The sequence below is a fragment of the Platichthys flesus genome, chromosome 5, assembly GCF_949316205.1.
Source record: "Platichthys flesus chromosome 5, fPlaFle2.1, whole genome shotgun sequence".
NCBI lineage: Eukaryota > Metazoa > Chordata > Actinopteri > Pleuronectiformes > Pleuronectidae > Platichthys > Platichthys flesus.
In genome coordinates this window covers 17528054-17543617 of record NC_084949.1, presented here as the reverse complement: position 1 = coordinate 17543617, position 15564 = coordinate 17528054, and the positions used below count along the sequence as shown (strand labels likewise).

At 43.1% G+C, this 15564-nt stretch overlaps 1 protein-coding gene across 2 annotated transcripts in view; it reads right to left on the bottom strand.

The window, feature by feature from the left end:
* Positions 1-3820: 3820 nt before the first annotated feature.
* The window catches only part of ndst3 (N-deacetylase/N-sulfotransferase (heparan glucosaminyl) 3), a 42102-nt gene continuing 30358 nt past the window's right edge, over positions 3821-15564 (bottom strand). Inside the window, exons 7-15 of one of the 2 annotated variants that reach the window (XM_062388956.1) lie at positions 14524-14706; positions 13903-13999; positions 11980-12103; positions 11243-11417; positions 10675-10845; positions 9593-9702; positions 6430-6532; positions 5404-5514; positions 3821-4894 (exon numbers count right to left, since the gene is read on the bottom strand). In XM_062388956.1, the coding sequence (XP_062244940.1) occupies positions 4865-4894; positions 5404-5514; positions 6430-6532; positions 9593-9702; positions 10675-10845; positions 11243-11417; positions 11980-12103; positions 13903-13999; positions 14524-14706 (1104 nt within the window). In that variant the 3' untranslated portion in view covers positions 3821-4864. Of the gene's footprint in view, positions 4900-5403; positions 5515-6429; positions 6533-9592; positions 9703-10674; positions 10846-11242; positions 11418-11979; positions 12104-13902; positions 14000-14523; positions 14707-15564 lie in introns of both variants that reach the window. The other variant, XM_062388957.1, reaches the window with a different exon arrangement.

Below are 15564 nucleotides of genomic sequence, written 5' to 3'. Positions count from 1 at the left end.
ACAAAAACTTTCAAATATTCGGTGTGAAAATACATTGTGACCTTATATTTACAACATTATTAGACACAATAAAAAAAGGAGTTGATCACTGATAATTAAAAATGACACTAATTGTAAACAATTAAACACAAAATATAAATGAAAGATGTTTAATTACATTTTTGTGTGGAATGTTTTGTTATTTTAGTTTTTCCAACCTCTGTGCTTCCATTTTATTTAGTTATTCAGCATGTGGAAATCCTAATAACGACATTCTGCAGAAAACATTTTTTTTTTTTTTTTTTTTGCTATTCACATTGAATCTCCATCTATAGATCTCTGCACTAATGAGCCTATATGAGATGTCACCAGAGGTGGTGCAGCACAGAAGGTCTCATTATATACGGATAATTTATTTCCACCCATTTCGGTTTCCATTCCTTAAACTCTGGCAGCTCTTGGGGAAAGCAATGGGGAAAAGATCTGAGGCTAGTGATTAAACCTGAATAAGAGGGATCTCATGCACATCAAATCGGCTGCTTTAGAGACTCCCTCCTCGACCAGCTGCTTTTGAAAGTCGCTGCAAAAAAACCTTGTGAGCTTGAGATGTGTCGTTATTCATATACATCTGTAACACTTGTGTGTACTTCATTAACTGAGGCGGTTCCTCTGTTGTGTTCGAGGGGTTCAAGATGGACTGGAGTGAGAATTACGACCCTGTGGTCACATGCCTTGGCCAACAGTGCAGTTTCAGGCTATAATAAGCCGTTTTCAGACGTGGACAGAGTTTTTTATTTTCTTTGCGTCTGACGTGCGTTAGAATCATCATCAACCCATTTCTTGTAACGTCTAGTAGATTGTAAGATAATACAGTTGAGTTTCTTTGCGTTGAAAGATTTTTGGTGGTTATAATGAGTTTAATCCCTTTGTGTTTGTCTTCAACCCATAGAAAATTAACAGATCTCAGAGGGAAAAAAGTGCAAATAAAATCATATTGTACGACTTCCCCAGTTTTTCACAATTGTTAACACACGTTTTTCAACACAACGGCATTCTCAAAACTGCACACAGACAACTGAAAACCTCACACACAAAATGCTAAACCTGACACTCCCTTTGCAAGATGACTCTTTGCTATCAAATCTCTTACCTGTTCACAAAATGGAACTCGTGTTTTCATTTGGTACACACAGACATATTTTCAAATGACACACACATACCATTCATTGAGTACACACAATTAAGCATTTGCTTGCACACTACCAAGCATTATCAGCACACTGAAGTGCAAAATTGAAAACACAATCATCGAAATGGAACCCACCATATGAATGACACTGACTGGAGAATGAGCCATTTCTCCTTTTGTAAAATGTCTCAGTGTAGGCCCACTTTTTTCATAGTCAAACATAAAACAGCACACAAATATGCAGCAAAAAAAGGTTTATTTCGGTACACGCAGAGAACAGTACTGTAAACCGGCCTGCTCACCCCCCCAGCATTATAGGCCCCTAGATGGGGATGGCGGTGCAAGATCCCATGATGAGTCATGGCAGCACACATTGTGATGTTCCCACCATGGTGGCCGGGGACCTCAAAAATGGCCCGCTTGCCAATGACGTTTCTGCCCCGTCGCCTCCTCTTCCCCAGGTTGAATCCCACCTCATCAATAAAGATGTACTGGTACAACACATTAGCTGTGTCATGCTCCTGGATCCGCTGACACAGTCAGCTTGAGAATGCAAGTTACAGTATGGACACAGAGAGGTCAACACAGTGGGCTACAGTGACACACTGTGAGAAGGAACAATACTGGATTACAGGTACAATACATGCATGTGTCAGTGCTGAATGTTGGTACTTACAAGCACAAACTCTCGCCATAACTCCTTCATGCCAGTGTTCCGTTCGAATGGGACCCTGAACACTTGACGTTTCATGGTCAGCCAGGATCCTAGTTTTTATTTATCTGAGTGTGATAGCGTTGTAACCATATCTAAAATTTCAGTCTCCTGTCCGGCTGTGTAAATGCGGTGAAATTGCTCAACAGACCTGAATGTTTAGAGATTTGAGTATTTGTGTGTTGTAGGTTGATGCTTTGTTGCGCAAATTGTGCCGAATTTTTGCTTTTTGTGTGTTAACAACTGAGAAAAACTGTAAACGGCACCAACATCCAAACACCAGCATCCAGATGAATCAAGGGCATCCCCAAGCCCAATGAAGATGTAGCAGCAAATGAAGAAGCTCAGTGAAATGAAGAAAATGTCCCTTAAAGTTTAAATGAATTGAATTTGTCATTAAAACTCAAAAGGTGTGGACTACAGTAATAAACATGGCGACGCCTTAAAGAGGACGAGCTCCTGGTGTAAACATAAAGTATTTAAAAATAAAGGGTTCGTAACTTCTCTCTCACAGCTAGTCGGCACATTAGTGGTTCAGTTCCTCCCTCTGTCACCACAGCATCAGTCCAGCTTCTACTCCGACACAATTCACTAAAGTTCTTTTGTTTTCCTCCTTTGCGTGGTGAACACGTGTTGAGCAGCTGAGGAGGTTTGAACGCAGCAGCTCAGCAGCCCCTTTGCAAGAGTTTGCAGGTGATGCATTTAAGGGACTCGTGTAAACCATGTAAACTACAAATACCTTCAGGTGTTGCATTTAAAGAACATCTGCAACTACCTGAACGTGGTCAGCTGGACTTGCTTGTGTTTCTCGGGCCTCTGACGAACGCAGCAGCAGATTCTCCGCTCAGACGTGTTCACCACACCACTGACATCTCTGCAGTGTTCGGGTGAGGGGGTGCTGGCTCTCATTAACATCTGCTTCTGTCCCCTACGTGCATGGCATCACTTTTTCATCGCGATATAATTGTGTTCTTTTTGTCTGTTTTCATTTTTTTCATCTGTCGCATGTTAGAAACGTCATCAAAATGCTAACTTACTCATGGTGAGTCCTGTGGTGGATCTCTTGCTGTATTCTCGCATCCGCTCCATCAGTCACTCTGCGGACTTGATCCTCGGGGGCTGGCCAGAGAAAGTCAGCAGGAAGACAGTCCCAGTTGCACATTTTGCATTTACACATCTCTGGAGTTCAGTGAATGTCTGATTCAGCAGCAGCTTTGAAGACATCACCTCTCATCCAAAGGGCTCCTTCATTCTGACTGACTAGTGACAGGTTTCAGACCTCTGTGGGTCGTTGGGTTCCTCTGAGTCAAGGTGTGAGGTGTGAATGGCGGTTTACACCTGAATGTTGTAGACCCCCCCCCCCCCCCCCCTGCTTTTATATGAGTCCCGAGAGTCACAGGAGCTCATGCATTCGATAGCCTTCTACTGGCTAGCCAATAGATCTGAGAAAAAAAACAAGTCTTGTTTCATCTTAAAATATAATAATACATCACAATTGCTTTATAGTTTGTATTTAGTTTTAGTAATTTGAATCTACAAAAGTAACAAGTTTTACCTTTACCTTTACAGGCCACCAAAATCTTACCGGTTCATCACTGGAGTTGAACTGTACTTTTTCTCCTGATTTGAAGATATTCCCTCAAAATGTTTAATATCGTGTTCACAAAAATGGGACTGAGGAAAAACCAGGACATGTAAAGCCTCCGTTCATTGGCTGTTGCCGGTGAAGAGTCATAAAGACAGGAATCTTGAATGTGGTTGTTGTTCGAGTGCAACATTATTCTATAGGTTATTTAAATGTGAATATCTAACAGCCAACCATCATGCATCTCATTTTTATCAATTATCTCTGAGGACAATCACACATTTAGGCCAAAGATTGTGCGACTAGTGTGCGTGTACATTGTGTTCATGGAAAAATAAGACAGTGTCAGTCATATCCATTTCTTTAATTTTGGTTTCTGTGTTTGACATTTAGGGAGTTTTTTTGCATTCAAATTGAAGCTTAACAATGTAGGCCACTGGTTTTAAAAAAAGGAAACAGAAGGAGGGTGAGACACTGACAAAACATAAGCTGTTACAGTAGCTACTTAAAAGAGTCTTGGAATTAAGTGCCATATCCATTAGGCTCAGTTTGGTCAGGTGGATCCCACAAACTCACGGCTCCTCGGTCCTGAAATCAGCAGCACTCATGCTTCGCTAAATAGACACGGCGTTCTTCTGCTTTGCTTGTCACAGGAAGATAATCAGCAGGCAAATATAACTTGGTTTTAGATAATCATTTCCAGTCTAAGGGTGAACAAGGTTACCAGATCTACCAGAAACTAACCAAAAAACCTATGAGAACCTATCATGGGAAGTAACAGCCTGTCACTCACCCTGAGTCTATGCACATTTCTCCGAATGAGACACCAAACAACCTTTAAAAAATAAAACCACATAGGATGCATTTGTTTGTCTCGGAGGAAAAGAACTTAGTGCAACATCATCTCTATGGGAACCACACACAGCTGACCAGCGCTGTTCTGGGATCATAAATTAAAGGTTAAAATAAAATGAAACAACAAAAATGAAGAGAATAATCAATGTCACTGCAGGTCTGCACAGGAGTTCACCACAGTTCAGGGCAGGGTGTGGGCATCAGAGACTTATCAAAGCCTTATGCTCCTTGTCGCCTATAGTTCTCTTTGCCATAAGGTTTCTCCTCCCTGTCCCGCTTCCTTTAGAGCTGTCTGAGTCACCTGAAACTGTCCATCCATCCATCCATGAATCCATCTATTCATCCATCCGTCCGTTCAGAAGTTCAGTTTCAGCACTTCCTCGACGTCTGCTCTCTCTCTCTCCTCCAGCAGCGTCACAGTCACGAGGAGAAACAAGACACCCTGTCCTCGCCGTCACCTCAGGGTTCACTTAAAGGCCACAGACAGTGTGCATCTGAAGGTCAGCTGCTCCTGGTCGCTTCCCGGTCTTCGACCCTTTGACCTTTAACCCCGGCTCATGGATGCGAAGGTTATCTAACCTTAAGCAAGAGGTGGAGAGAGGGAGGGGATTGAGTGGGAATCACAGGTGGGAGGGAAAAGAGAAAGAGGGAGGAAAGTCATTTCATTTCAGTTCACCAGGACAACCATGAAAATGAAAGAAGAAAACCTGCTGTGAATGGACTGGATGGACTCCCTCTGATTTAGATTGTTTACTCAGTTCATGACTGGGATTTAAAATATGCTATGACCCTGCCCCTGCCCCTGCTCCCTGTCTCCCCAACTTCACAGTGCCTCCTGCACCCGAGGGCCTTTTCACAGCTACTAAAGGCAAAAGGCACAAGAAGGAGGTGTTTACAGTTTTATAGACTTGATTTTAACCAGAGGGGGACTTAAATGTAACAATGAACTGATTTAAGGGCCTCGAGGGGCCATGTTTTCATGATTCAGTCCAACCAAATCCATCTGAGAAAATCATCTTCAGCAGATTTTCCCATTTACATGCATGCGGTGAGATGAGTATGATAGAGTTTAATGCTGCTGACCTTCTGCAGCTCCTCTCTTAGCCAGGAAGGAAGGGGCTGTCCGAGGCGATGCAGCAGCTTTGACAGCTCCACGTTGTGTTCCCTGTAATACCTGGAGAGAAATGCACGAGCCTGCAGAGAGAAGTAGGGGAGACAGGGGGGAGGAAGTGCGAGGATGGGTAAGCGAGATGGAGCGAGGGAATAAAGGGAGAGAATCAAAGCGGTGGTAAACAGGGAAGTATGGAGGGATGTAGGAAAATAGGTCAGAAAGGCAAGGGAAGCATGAACAGAGGAGAAAAAAGTAGGATAGAAGTGTAGGGAGTGGACAGGTTTGAAAGGAGGAAAGTTAAAAAATAGAACATAAGAGTGGAGGGAAAACGAGAAATAAAGAGAGATTAATTATTCGTCATCATTTTTAGTTTTGTTTATTTCTCTTTAATAGGGCCACTAAATACGGAGTGGTATGAAAAGAAAGGTTATAAACGGAAACGACATGAAGGATGCATGACAACAATTATCTCTCTCCCTACTGTGTGCATCCCCCCTCTCTTTCTCTCTCCTGCCTCGAGTTCTCGCCGTCTCCTCCCTCGTCATCTGTCCCCATGCTGGAAACTCAAATGCGGTTTAATTACAGTGAGGTGCAGCCGTCAGCCACGTGTGAGCGCATGCAGGAGGACAAATTGTAGATCTGTGCGTTCGTCTCTGCGGGAGAGCAACTGAGTGCGTTGTCTACAGGTCTGGTGTCTCTTCAACAGCGAGGGCAAAGAATTATGGATCGGATTTTCCCCGTCTACTGTTGTTTCTCCGTCCTAATCCCCCACATCCTTTCTCTCTCACAGGCGTTCTGTCACTCCTGAGTCCTCGTAATTAGCTTGTAACTTTCCGCCTGGATCTGAATGGCTGACAGATTCCAACCCTGTACTGACTCCGGGGGGAAATGTTGCCGGTGCGATGGAGGGGGCGGTGCGATGCTGCTGTCAGTCACGTTGCCAGGTTTTCTTTTATCCCTGAGCATAAATCTGTTTTGATTAAAACGTATAGGTTTACCTCCGGATCCATAGGAGGGTATTTCCTCCCTTTGCTCTTTCCCAAACATTTTGTCTTTCCTCCCTCCAGGAGCTGGCACCAGAAGCCTTTCTGAGGGTCAAACCTGAGAGCGGAGAGAAGCAAAGACGACAGACAGAGGAAGAACGTCAGCGCTGCCACATCGGACATGATATTCAGCAGTGAGCCTTGTTTTGGAAATTAGACCTGAAAAATTGAGCCGTCTGCCTCTCACAAAGCAGACATAAATGTCATGACGCATTGAACACACTCACTGCCTGTCGCTTACTCTTTTGCTGCCGGTGTCTCTCTGACATTCAAGCTGTCTTTATTCATCTCTCTCTGTCGTTCTCCCTCTCCATGACCCCCCTCTCTGCTGTGCAACATCTCTCTCTCTCCCTCTTGCTCTCAATGCAGACTCACAATGGCTGCACACAAGCATATTCTCCTCCGCCGATGAAGTTCAGTTTTTATTGGCGATCGTCTGTCTGTCACCAGGATAACTCGAAAGCTACTGAGCTCTTAAAATGGACTAACACATATAAAATAAGGCTTCATATTCTTAACTTACCTCACCTGATTTGAATACCAGGAATTTGGTTATTTATACCAGTGGATGCATAAATATTCATCCAGTCGCTTGTGTTTTTCCCTTGTTAATTTGTTCCCCTCCTTGGTGAACACCAACAGGTGCAGAGGGCGGTTGTGTGACTACACTTCCATCATATATTTATAGACCCACTTCCACTTTTATTTTATTTTTATCTAAGCATAGACACAAACCCATTTGAACACTATCAAATATGATATCTACACAGCATGAATTTTTCATAACAAATGACGGTCATCTGACTCTCATGACCAGTTAAGGAGAGGGATCTTCATTGTCATTTCAGAAAATAAGGTTCTCTAAAGTTGTAAATAATAAAAGACTGTTGTCCTCAAGCAGCATGTGGTGTGACAGACAGCCTGTCATAGACAAGGACACGGTGGTAGGCTTTCAAAGCCACAGGGTCTTATAATATAAATACGCATGGAATCATTAAGTGTACGTACATTTATAGGTACTATAGTGTACATAAAGCATGTGCAGTATAAATAATGGAATTTAAAGGGTGCATGTTTCTCAACTCCATCTATAATGATTTCTAAAATACATTTCAGTTATTTATTTATAAAACTATTATGAATATCTGTGAAATATTATAACTGTATAAATGCAAGATAATAGATAATGACTGTCATTTTGCAGAGTATGAGGGTTAATGTGCAAGTGACTGAAAGATCCAAACATTGTTCTTTATCTGCACGTATCAGTGGGTGAATAAAAGTTAGAATAAACGAGTTAAGTGGTTCTCCTTCAGTTTGTCTGTGACAGGACAAGAGGACGGATTAAATAAATAGGCTCCAGTGTTGGGGATCTGTCAGACTGCCGCGATGTCAGAAGAATGAGAAGGAGAAAAGAAAGATTAGGCTTTGGTATAACGCGTTCTCCACCCAAAACACACACACACACACAAACACAGAGCGTGGTTATTATTCTGTCAAAATGCATCTCTTTACAATTTATATGTATGCATGTAGGCTTGTGATTCAAGACAGAGGCACTCTCTGTCCCAATCTGAGCTCCAAATTCTGATGTCCCTGTCTGGAGATTTGAGGGCTCGCAGGCCGGTTGCATTCTGATGAGTGGGGCTTGAGAAATAAACTCTTTACCACTTGTGCCCAAACTTTACGGTCACATGCAGCATTCCTAACTGAGGATGAGATGAAACTGAGTTGAACTGGTTGAATGTTTCTCTCCAAAGAATTTGGTTGACATGCGTATAATAGGAATCCCTCCGAACAATGCAGCAGCAAAGATATACTGTAAAACTGCAGTGACACTCAGTAGCATACTCTGCCAGGCCCCAACAGTCCCCTAATGGAAATCTAAAGTCACTAGATCCGGATTTTGATTTGGATCTGCACCAATCTGTACAAACTCAGATATCAGTCCCATGTCTGACTTTTTCATCGAGATCAATGAATTATTCTTGGAGAAATCAATACATATATAATATACAAATATTACATATATAATATTACACTATATTTATTATATAGTGTCATTTAGATATTGATCTCAGATTTTGTTGTTTTGATAGTTTTAAATACTTAAAGTGAATTTTAAGTATACAAACAGGATATGTTGGTACAAACAGGATATGTTGGTTCAAACATGGTTCACAATTAAACCGATTGTTTATCTTCGGCTCACTTGCCCTTTTGTTATTTACTGTGCAAAACAGCAAATGATAGGTTCAGTTTTTAAATGTCACATTAATAATTTAATTTGGTTCCTGGCACCGGTGTCTTTGCGGTTTTATTTCTTCTGGGTTGACACTGTGCACAGTGCACTAACCTTTTCTAATTGTCAGACAGCTGCCTGAGACACAGACAGGCAGGATGTGTCAGTGAAACCACAGACCTGTTGGGACTTGATCCCAGACCAGCAGCTCAGAACACTGACACTTCACCCAAGTCAGCGTCTCTTGACAAGAATCAAGTGTAATAGCAAAGAAAAACAACTAAATTCACCTTGTTGTTGCATAATTTAAAAATATCTTTCATAAACTCATACATGACAAAATTATACAAACAATGTTAATAATCTCAATGTGTTTGGAAGCTGTGCCGGAAATGAGAGTGTGAGCCAAATGTAAGAGTGGAATTGATTTGTGACAATCAGAACAAATAAACATTTCAAGTCATTCCTCATTAAAAAAATAAGACTTAAGAAACAGTCACTTGCGGTAATCTCTGACACACTTCCTTGTTTTGATAATTTGCCATTACACAGAAGAATTTCTGCCTCCTACATTTAGGTGTCACAGATGTGAAATAAAATGATCCCTATACTCATTATGTTACTGTCGCTCTGTTGTGAGCTGCTATTGGTTTTCGTGCCAGGTGATGTCACAGTTTATGTTTTATTATTCACAGCACCTTGGAAGAGGAGCATATTGCCAGTAGATGTCAGGCTTCACACAGATTTGGGTTGAGGTTCTTATTACTGCTTGAATCTGTACACTAGTTCTTCTGAACCGTGAATTGACCACACTACAGGACAAACGGTCGAGAGGGACAGATGGACAGAGAGGGGCATTCTGTGTGAGACACTTACGTGAGAGCCTGGGAGTAGTTGAAATGGGGCGTGACTCCCAGGAACTTTTGCACTTCGTCCATCACTGCTGCAGGGTCGGTTCTCAGCTGGTGACCGTCTATGATCATCACCTACACACAGATATATTCATACTGAAACACTGCCTGCTATTGACTAACGGGTTAATGCATTACAACCTGTTCAGCTAGCAAGTACAAATAAATCACACTGCGCCACAAAAACAGAAACATAGAAAAGAGGCATGTAATTCCTGCCGGCAGTGTGCAGGGAAATGTGGTTCTCATTCAAAAACTAAATTAAAAGAAACTATATCCACTCAGTGACCAATTCATTAGGTGCACCTGTACTTTCTAACGCAATTCAGCTCAACATAAATTCCATCAAATAGTGTTTTTAAGGTGATTTTTAATCAGTATTGTGTAATACAGTGACAGGCATAAGATGATATTTTAAGGTGCTGTTGTTGTTTTAGTAATTTTTACATTCATCAACTATGACTTGAAGGTTCCTGGTTTGAATCCCGATTGGGCCAGGGTCTCTCTGTGTGGAGTTTGTGTGTTTCTCCCCACGTCTGTGTGGGTTTCCTCCGAGTGCTCTGTCTTCCTCCCGCAATCCAAAGACATGCAGGCTAGAGTTGGGTTAATCGGTATGTCAGCCCTGTGATGCTCTGTCGACCCCGCCTTTCGCCCAATGTCAGCTGGGACGGGCTCCAGCTTCCCCCCCCCCCCCCCCCCTGCGACCCTCAAGAGGATAAGCGATATAGATAATGGACGGACGGATGGATGGAGCTATGACCTCAGAGCTTAAATCTATAATTCAAATCTGTGACAACAAAAACCGAACCCTGCAGGATCAAGTCTTGAATTGGATTACATCAGACCGCAGAGGTGAAGCTAATGGAGTGGCCACCATTCCTTCAGATGTGTCCCCCTTTTGCAACAGATTTCGATGGATTCAGTTAATCTCCATAATCAACGTTGAATCTCAATAAACCAACACACGGCTTTAGCATTAAAGATGTATGAAGCGTTGCCTGTGCATGTGTTTGGTAGCCCCGTGTCTGCGTGCGTGCCTGTGCGTACCTGGTTAGCAGGGTAGTGCGTGAGCCATCTGTCTAGGTGCGTGGAGTAGAGGCCGGGGATGAGGCAGCGGCTCTGTAGGGATCGCAGCTCGGCCGGTGCTCCCGGTCTTGCGCTGATGACATCATAGAAGGTGAAGCGCAGGGCGGCGTGGTCCTCATGGGCCCTTTGATGCTGGGAAGGTTAACAGATGCAGTCAGACAAGCTTCAAAGGACTCGCCTTGCTGGTACAAATTGCTCGGTCTCTCGAACGTCACGTAATGTATTCACGGCCATTTATATCGTGGACAATAAAACCTGGTTGAGATTCATGTCTCGTGCGTGAAAGATTTTCGGGACTGTGTGACATTTAGCCCGCTGAGATTTACACAGATAAAGTGGCCTCATCGACTCCACACTCGGAGAGGAACGGGACTACAAACACAATATTGGAAAATAACTCAATTCAAATCAATACAGAGATGTCATCTGATGAAGAAGGCGGCTGTAGAGAGTTTAAAAAAAGAAAAAAAAATACATGTGGGGCCACTGGTATCCAATATATTCTGTGTGTGTGTGTTTGAGTGTGTACCTGATACCAGCTGTAGGCCCTGTCAGCAGGGTTGATGAGCAGGGTGATGATCTTGGCCTTGGGCAGCAGGGCAGCGCCTCGCCTCGGGGACTCCTCCGAGGGGAAGTAGTTAGCGCTCTTCTCAAACAGAAAGTCTGTGCTAACATTAGAGGGCACGGGGAAAAACTCCATATACCTGCGGCAACAGACACACACAGGAGCGAGAAGAGGTATGAATGAGAACACTTACGATGCACATGCGACATCATTGCTGCCAACGCAAGTCACCCTGAGCGCTTATTTACTAAATTCTCCCAATTTGTGTCCAAAGTCACACACAACTTCTAAAGTCAGAAAGTTTGAGCCGTCGTCTGTGTTTAGAAAATGAGCCCAGAGAAGCTTGATGATGTAGTTTCCGCTGTGTTTAAGGACAAATTTTCAGAGTCAAGTCTTTTTTGGACAACTTCAGAGAACGCAGCAGCTGTCTCTCTGACAGTTAAGTAAGCCATTTATGGGTCAATCTAGACAGCCATATGTCTGTTGGCTTCAATTCCCAGGCTGAAAAGATCATTTTAAAGATGCTGTTTGAACTGTTTCAAACCTGCTCAATGCATCATTGACGACGCGTCTCCAAAACACGGGACAGCCACATAAATAAGGGTTGTTTACAATCTTTTATTTCACCTTGGGGTTTGACCAAGGAAAATACAAAGAATGATAGTGTGTGTTTGCTTATGTGTGTGTGTGTGCCTCCTCACCAGTCAATTCCTTTGTGGTAGTTGTTGGTGTTGAAGAACTGGACCTCCTCATACGTCTTTGGACTGGGGAAGTTACTGGAGATGGAGGGATGCATGAGTAGGAAGAGATAAAGTGCTGTCGTTCCTGAAAGAAAGGGCATAATTCATAACCGGCTCGTTAATTCAGCTCAGCTGAGAGTAGTCCGCGTGTGTATGTGTGCGTCCGTGTGTGTGTGTGTGCGTGTGCGTCCGTCCGTCAGTCACAGACGCAGCTTCCCTTTGCTGCACCAGACACATTTTCTTCCCCCATAAAGAATTACAGCCTAAATGTGTCAAACGCAAATTTATGTCTCTCATATTTCCTTATAGCATTAATTATACATGATTTAATAACCTATGGGATTGTCAGAAATAATAAGTCTGGCTCCTGAGCCTGTATGCAGTGGTGGGAAGAGTAATGGAGAAATGTTTGCTCAAGTTAAAGTGGCTTACGATGACTCAAAATGACTACTTAAGAAACAAACTCAAGTAAACGTATTGTAAAGAAAATGATGCTGTTCATACTCAACTCACAATTTATCACCCACAATTGTTCATCATAGTCTAAAGACACTTACTTATCAACATGGACACTAGTGCCATATTTTCTGTGAAGAGCATGAAAGTAATTGTAATGAAGTTATAGAGGCATAAGGGCAAATATAGCTAAAATACTTACCTCTTTACCTCTTCTCACTCAGAAGTGGTCTCTCCTTCAGTGAAGGACCCCAAGACTTTAGACTTTTTTATTTAAGATTTAAGAATGACAATCTGTAAACATCTTACTCTTACTTTCTTCATAGCTGCATGTATATTACCTCAGCCAAGGAGGTTATGTATTTACCCCTGTATATGACACATAATACAAAAATTACTTTGTAAACGTCTAAATCGTACATTCCCTATAGCTGCATACTTATATTATACAGATATTTATATCTGTACAGTATATACATTGTTTTACTAATTTTATATTTGATAGTAAAACCTTGGGTCGGCCTCATAAATAGCTCAGTCTTGTCAGCACAGCTGTGCTGGGTAGTTCTGTCAAGGACCACGCAGGAAGTGTGAAGTTTGTGTGTGTGTGTGTGTGTGTGTGTGTGTGTGTGTGTGTTTGTGTGTGTGTATGTGTGTGTGTGTGTGTGTGTGTGTGTGTGTGTGTGTGTGGTCACACAACCACACAAAGATCACAGGCCTCAACCATCAAATGATTCAAAACCATTTGACACCAATCAGCACTGGGGCTTTGGTTGTGCCCTCTGATTCACCCTCAGCAGCTCTCTCTGCCCTCTCCGCCCCGCTCGCTCCACCGTACATTACTCCCATACGTCCTGCTACCCCCCCCCCCCCACACACACACACACACTCCCAGCCTGTCTCCTATTAGCTTCAACATCTCTGACACGCGAGGCCCAACCTTGAATACGTTGAGAGACGTACTGATGGGCTGAGGTCTACTGTTATAGTTGTTGGTCTGCTAATGTTGGTAAATGATCACCTGGTTAATGAGAAGCATGACTGACCTTCCTCACCTCTCACACCCAAACACCAGTAATTAGAATTCCTGGAATCCCACTGAGGCAACACTCACATACTGAAAACAGATGAATAGATTGATAACTGTAATAAGCTCCTCTTCTCTGTGTACCTCTGACAGAGATGGAGCAGGAAACAGAAGGAGGCAGAGGGTGGCTGCTCGGTGCAGGATCTCCATGCATCTAAAGCAGGTAGTATTTGGGTGGAAGAGAGGCGGTGAGAGCCTCCTCCTTTGTCTCCCTCTGACAGGACCAAAGGAGCGAGAGCCAGGGGGGGATTAAATGAATGGGCTCTGAAGTGGAGTATGCAGACACCTGGTTACACAGAGTGAGTTTCTCTGCCGCATGTGCGTGTTTGTCTGCAGCTTACCTGTTTTCTGCGGTCCTATGACCATGAACTTGGGTAGCCGGTCACAGGTTTTCTCTTTGGACCAGATGTCTTTGTGTCGTTTGTCATCACATGGGTTCTGCGGGATTAGAAGTCGGAGCGGTGAACAAAAAGCAATGTGTACAAAGATAAACGCGCATGTGTAGAATAAATGTAGAATCAACAAATTACATTTTTGTTAGGTCATGCATATCACATCACACCAGCCTGCATGTGATTGCACCACAACGCTGTATAAGACAGTATATCTTTGATCAATAACACGAAAAAAACAACAACATCCTTTCCAACTGTAATGATCCAATATTCATATCTTCATTGTGTATTGCCAAATGAATAAATCACCAAGAACTGTCTTGAATAATACTCTGTTCATTGTTTTTCAGAAAAATTAACCAACAATAACAAAATGAACTTCAAACCATTGTGTTTTTGTATCTGTACACAAACATATTTTCGTCGTTTCATGGACAATTTATAAAAAAAATTCTCCACTCCACAGTCTGTTTCACAGTTTTTTTTACAGTCTGCATAAAGACAGCCCCGTACTGCATAAAAAGTGCACAGGCCCATGCACGTGAGCAAATACCCACGCAAACACACCTGCCAGAGAGGGTTCCTTTGTTCGGGAAAAAGCTGGAAGTATTTGTGCGCCAGCTGCAAGGGCGGGAGCGTGTGGAGTTTCAGGTTCGTCCACGAGCGGAGAAAAGAGGCCAGGTGGACGAACGTGTAGAGACCCAGTCGATCGTTGCCGTAGTTGGACAGGTGGGTCATGAATATACTGATCTGGAGTGGAGGACAAAATAGAGGGGGGGAGAGAGAAAGGAGAAACATGCTTACTTATTAAATTGTGCAAAATTGGGATTGTCAAAATCTAATTTCCCAAGTTCCGATGTTTGTGAAAAACTCAGCGGCAGAGTAAATCTAATTACTGCCGCAGTGGAAAGCAAACATCTTATTTCTCGGAGTGTGTGTGTCGTGGTTTTTGAATCGCTAACAGAGCAGCGGTCCGCCGAGAATCAACATTGGCTATCGCTCACTTTTGTGATGTGAGATTGTACATTAACTTTGAGAGGGGATAAAAGGAAAAAAATACAATTTCAAGTATAAAGAGGGAAGGAAAACTACTGAGATAAACCTGAAACTGATGTATTCACCACTTCCAACAGATAAAAGTCGAGGAGGAGGGAGCACAATGCTCCTCGGATGCCAGTGGGAGATGGGAGAGATGCAGCTGCACACAGCGGAGAAGGGTTTCAGAGTGCAGCCGAGTGTGTTCATGATAGTTAATGTGTGTGAGGGAGACGGCGAGACTCAGAAGGATTGGAGGAGCGTCGGTGTGTTGGTCCAGGCTATCTGTCCACGCCTCAGTGCTTTTATAGGCTGATCAAAGAGACAAGCTGAGATAGCTGACACACACACACACACACACACACACACACACGCACACACACACACGCTTCTTTTGTGATTGGAGGGAGCTCGGGAACTAGAAGTGTCTGGACGAAATGGTAACATCAGCCATTAAGATATCAATTATTTGTTGGACGTGAGCGTGTTTGTGTGTGTTTGTAGGTGCCTGTGTGTCAGTATATCCGGGCGAACGCCTGTGACTGTGAACACACACACACACACACACGCTGG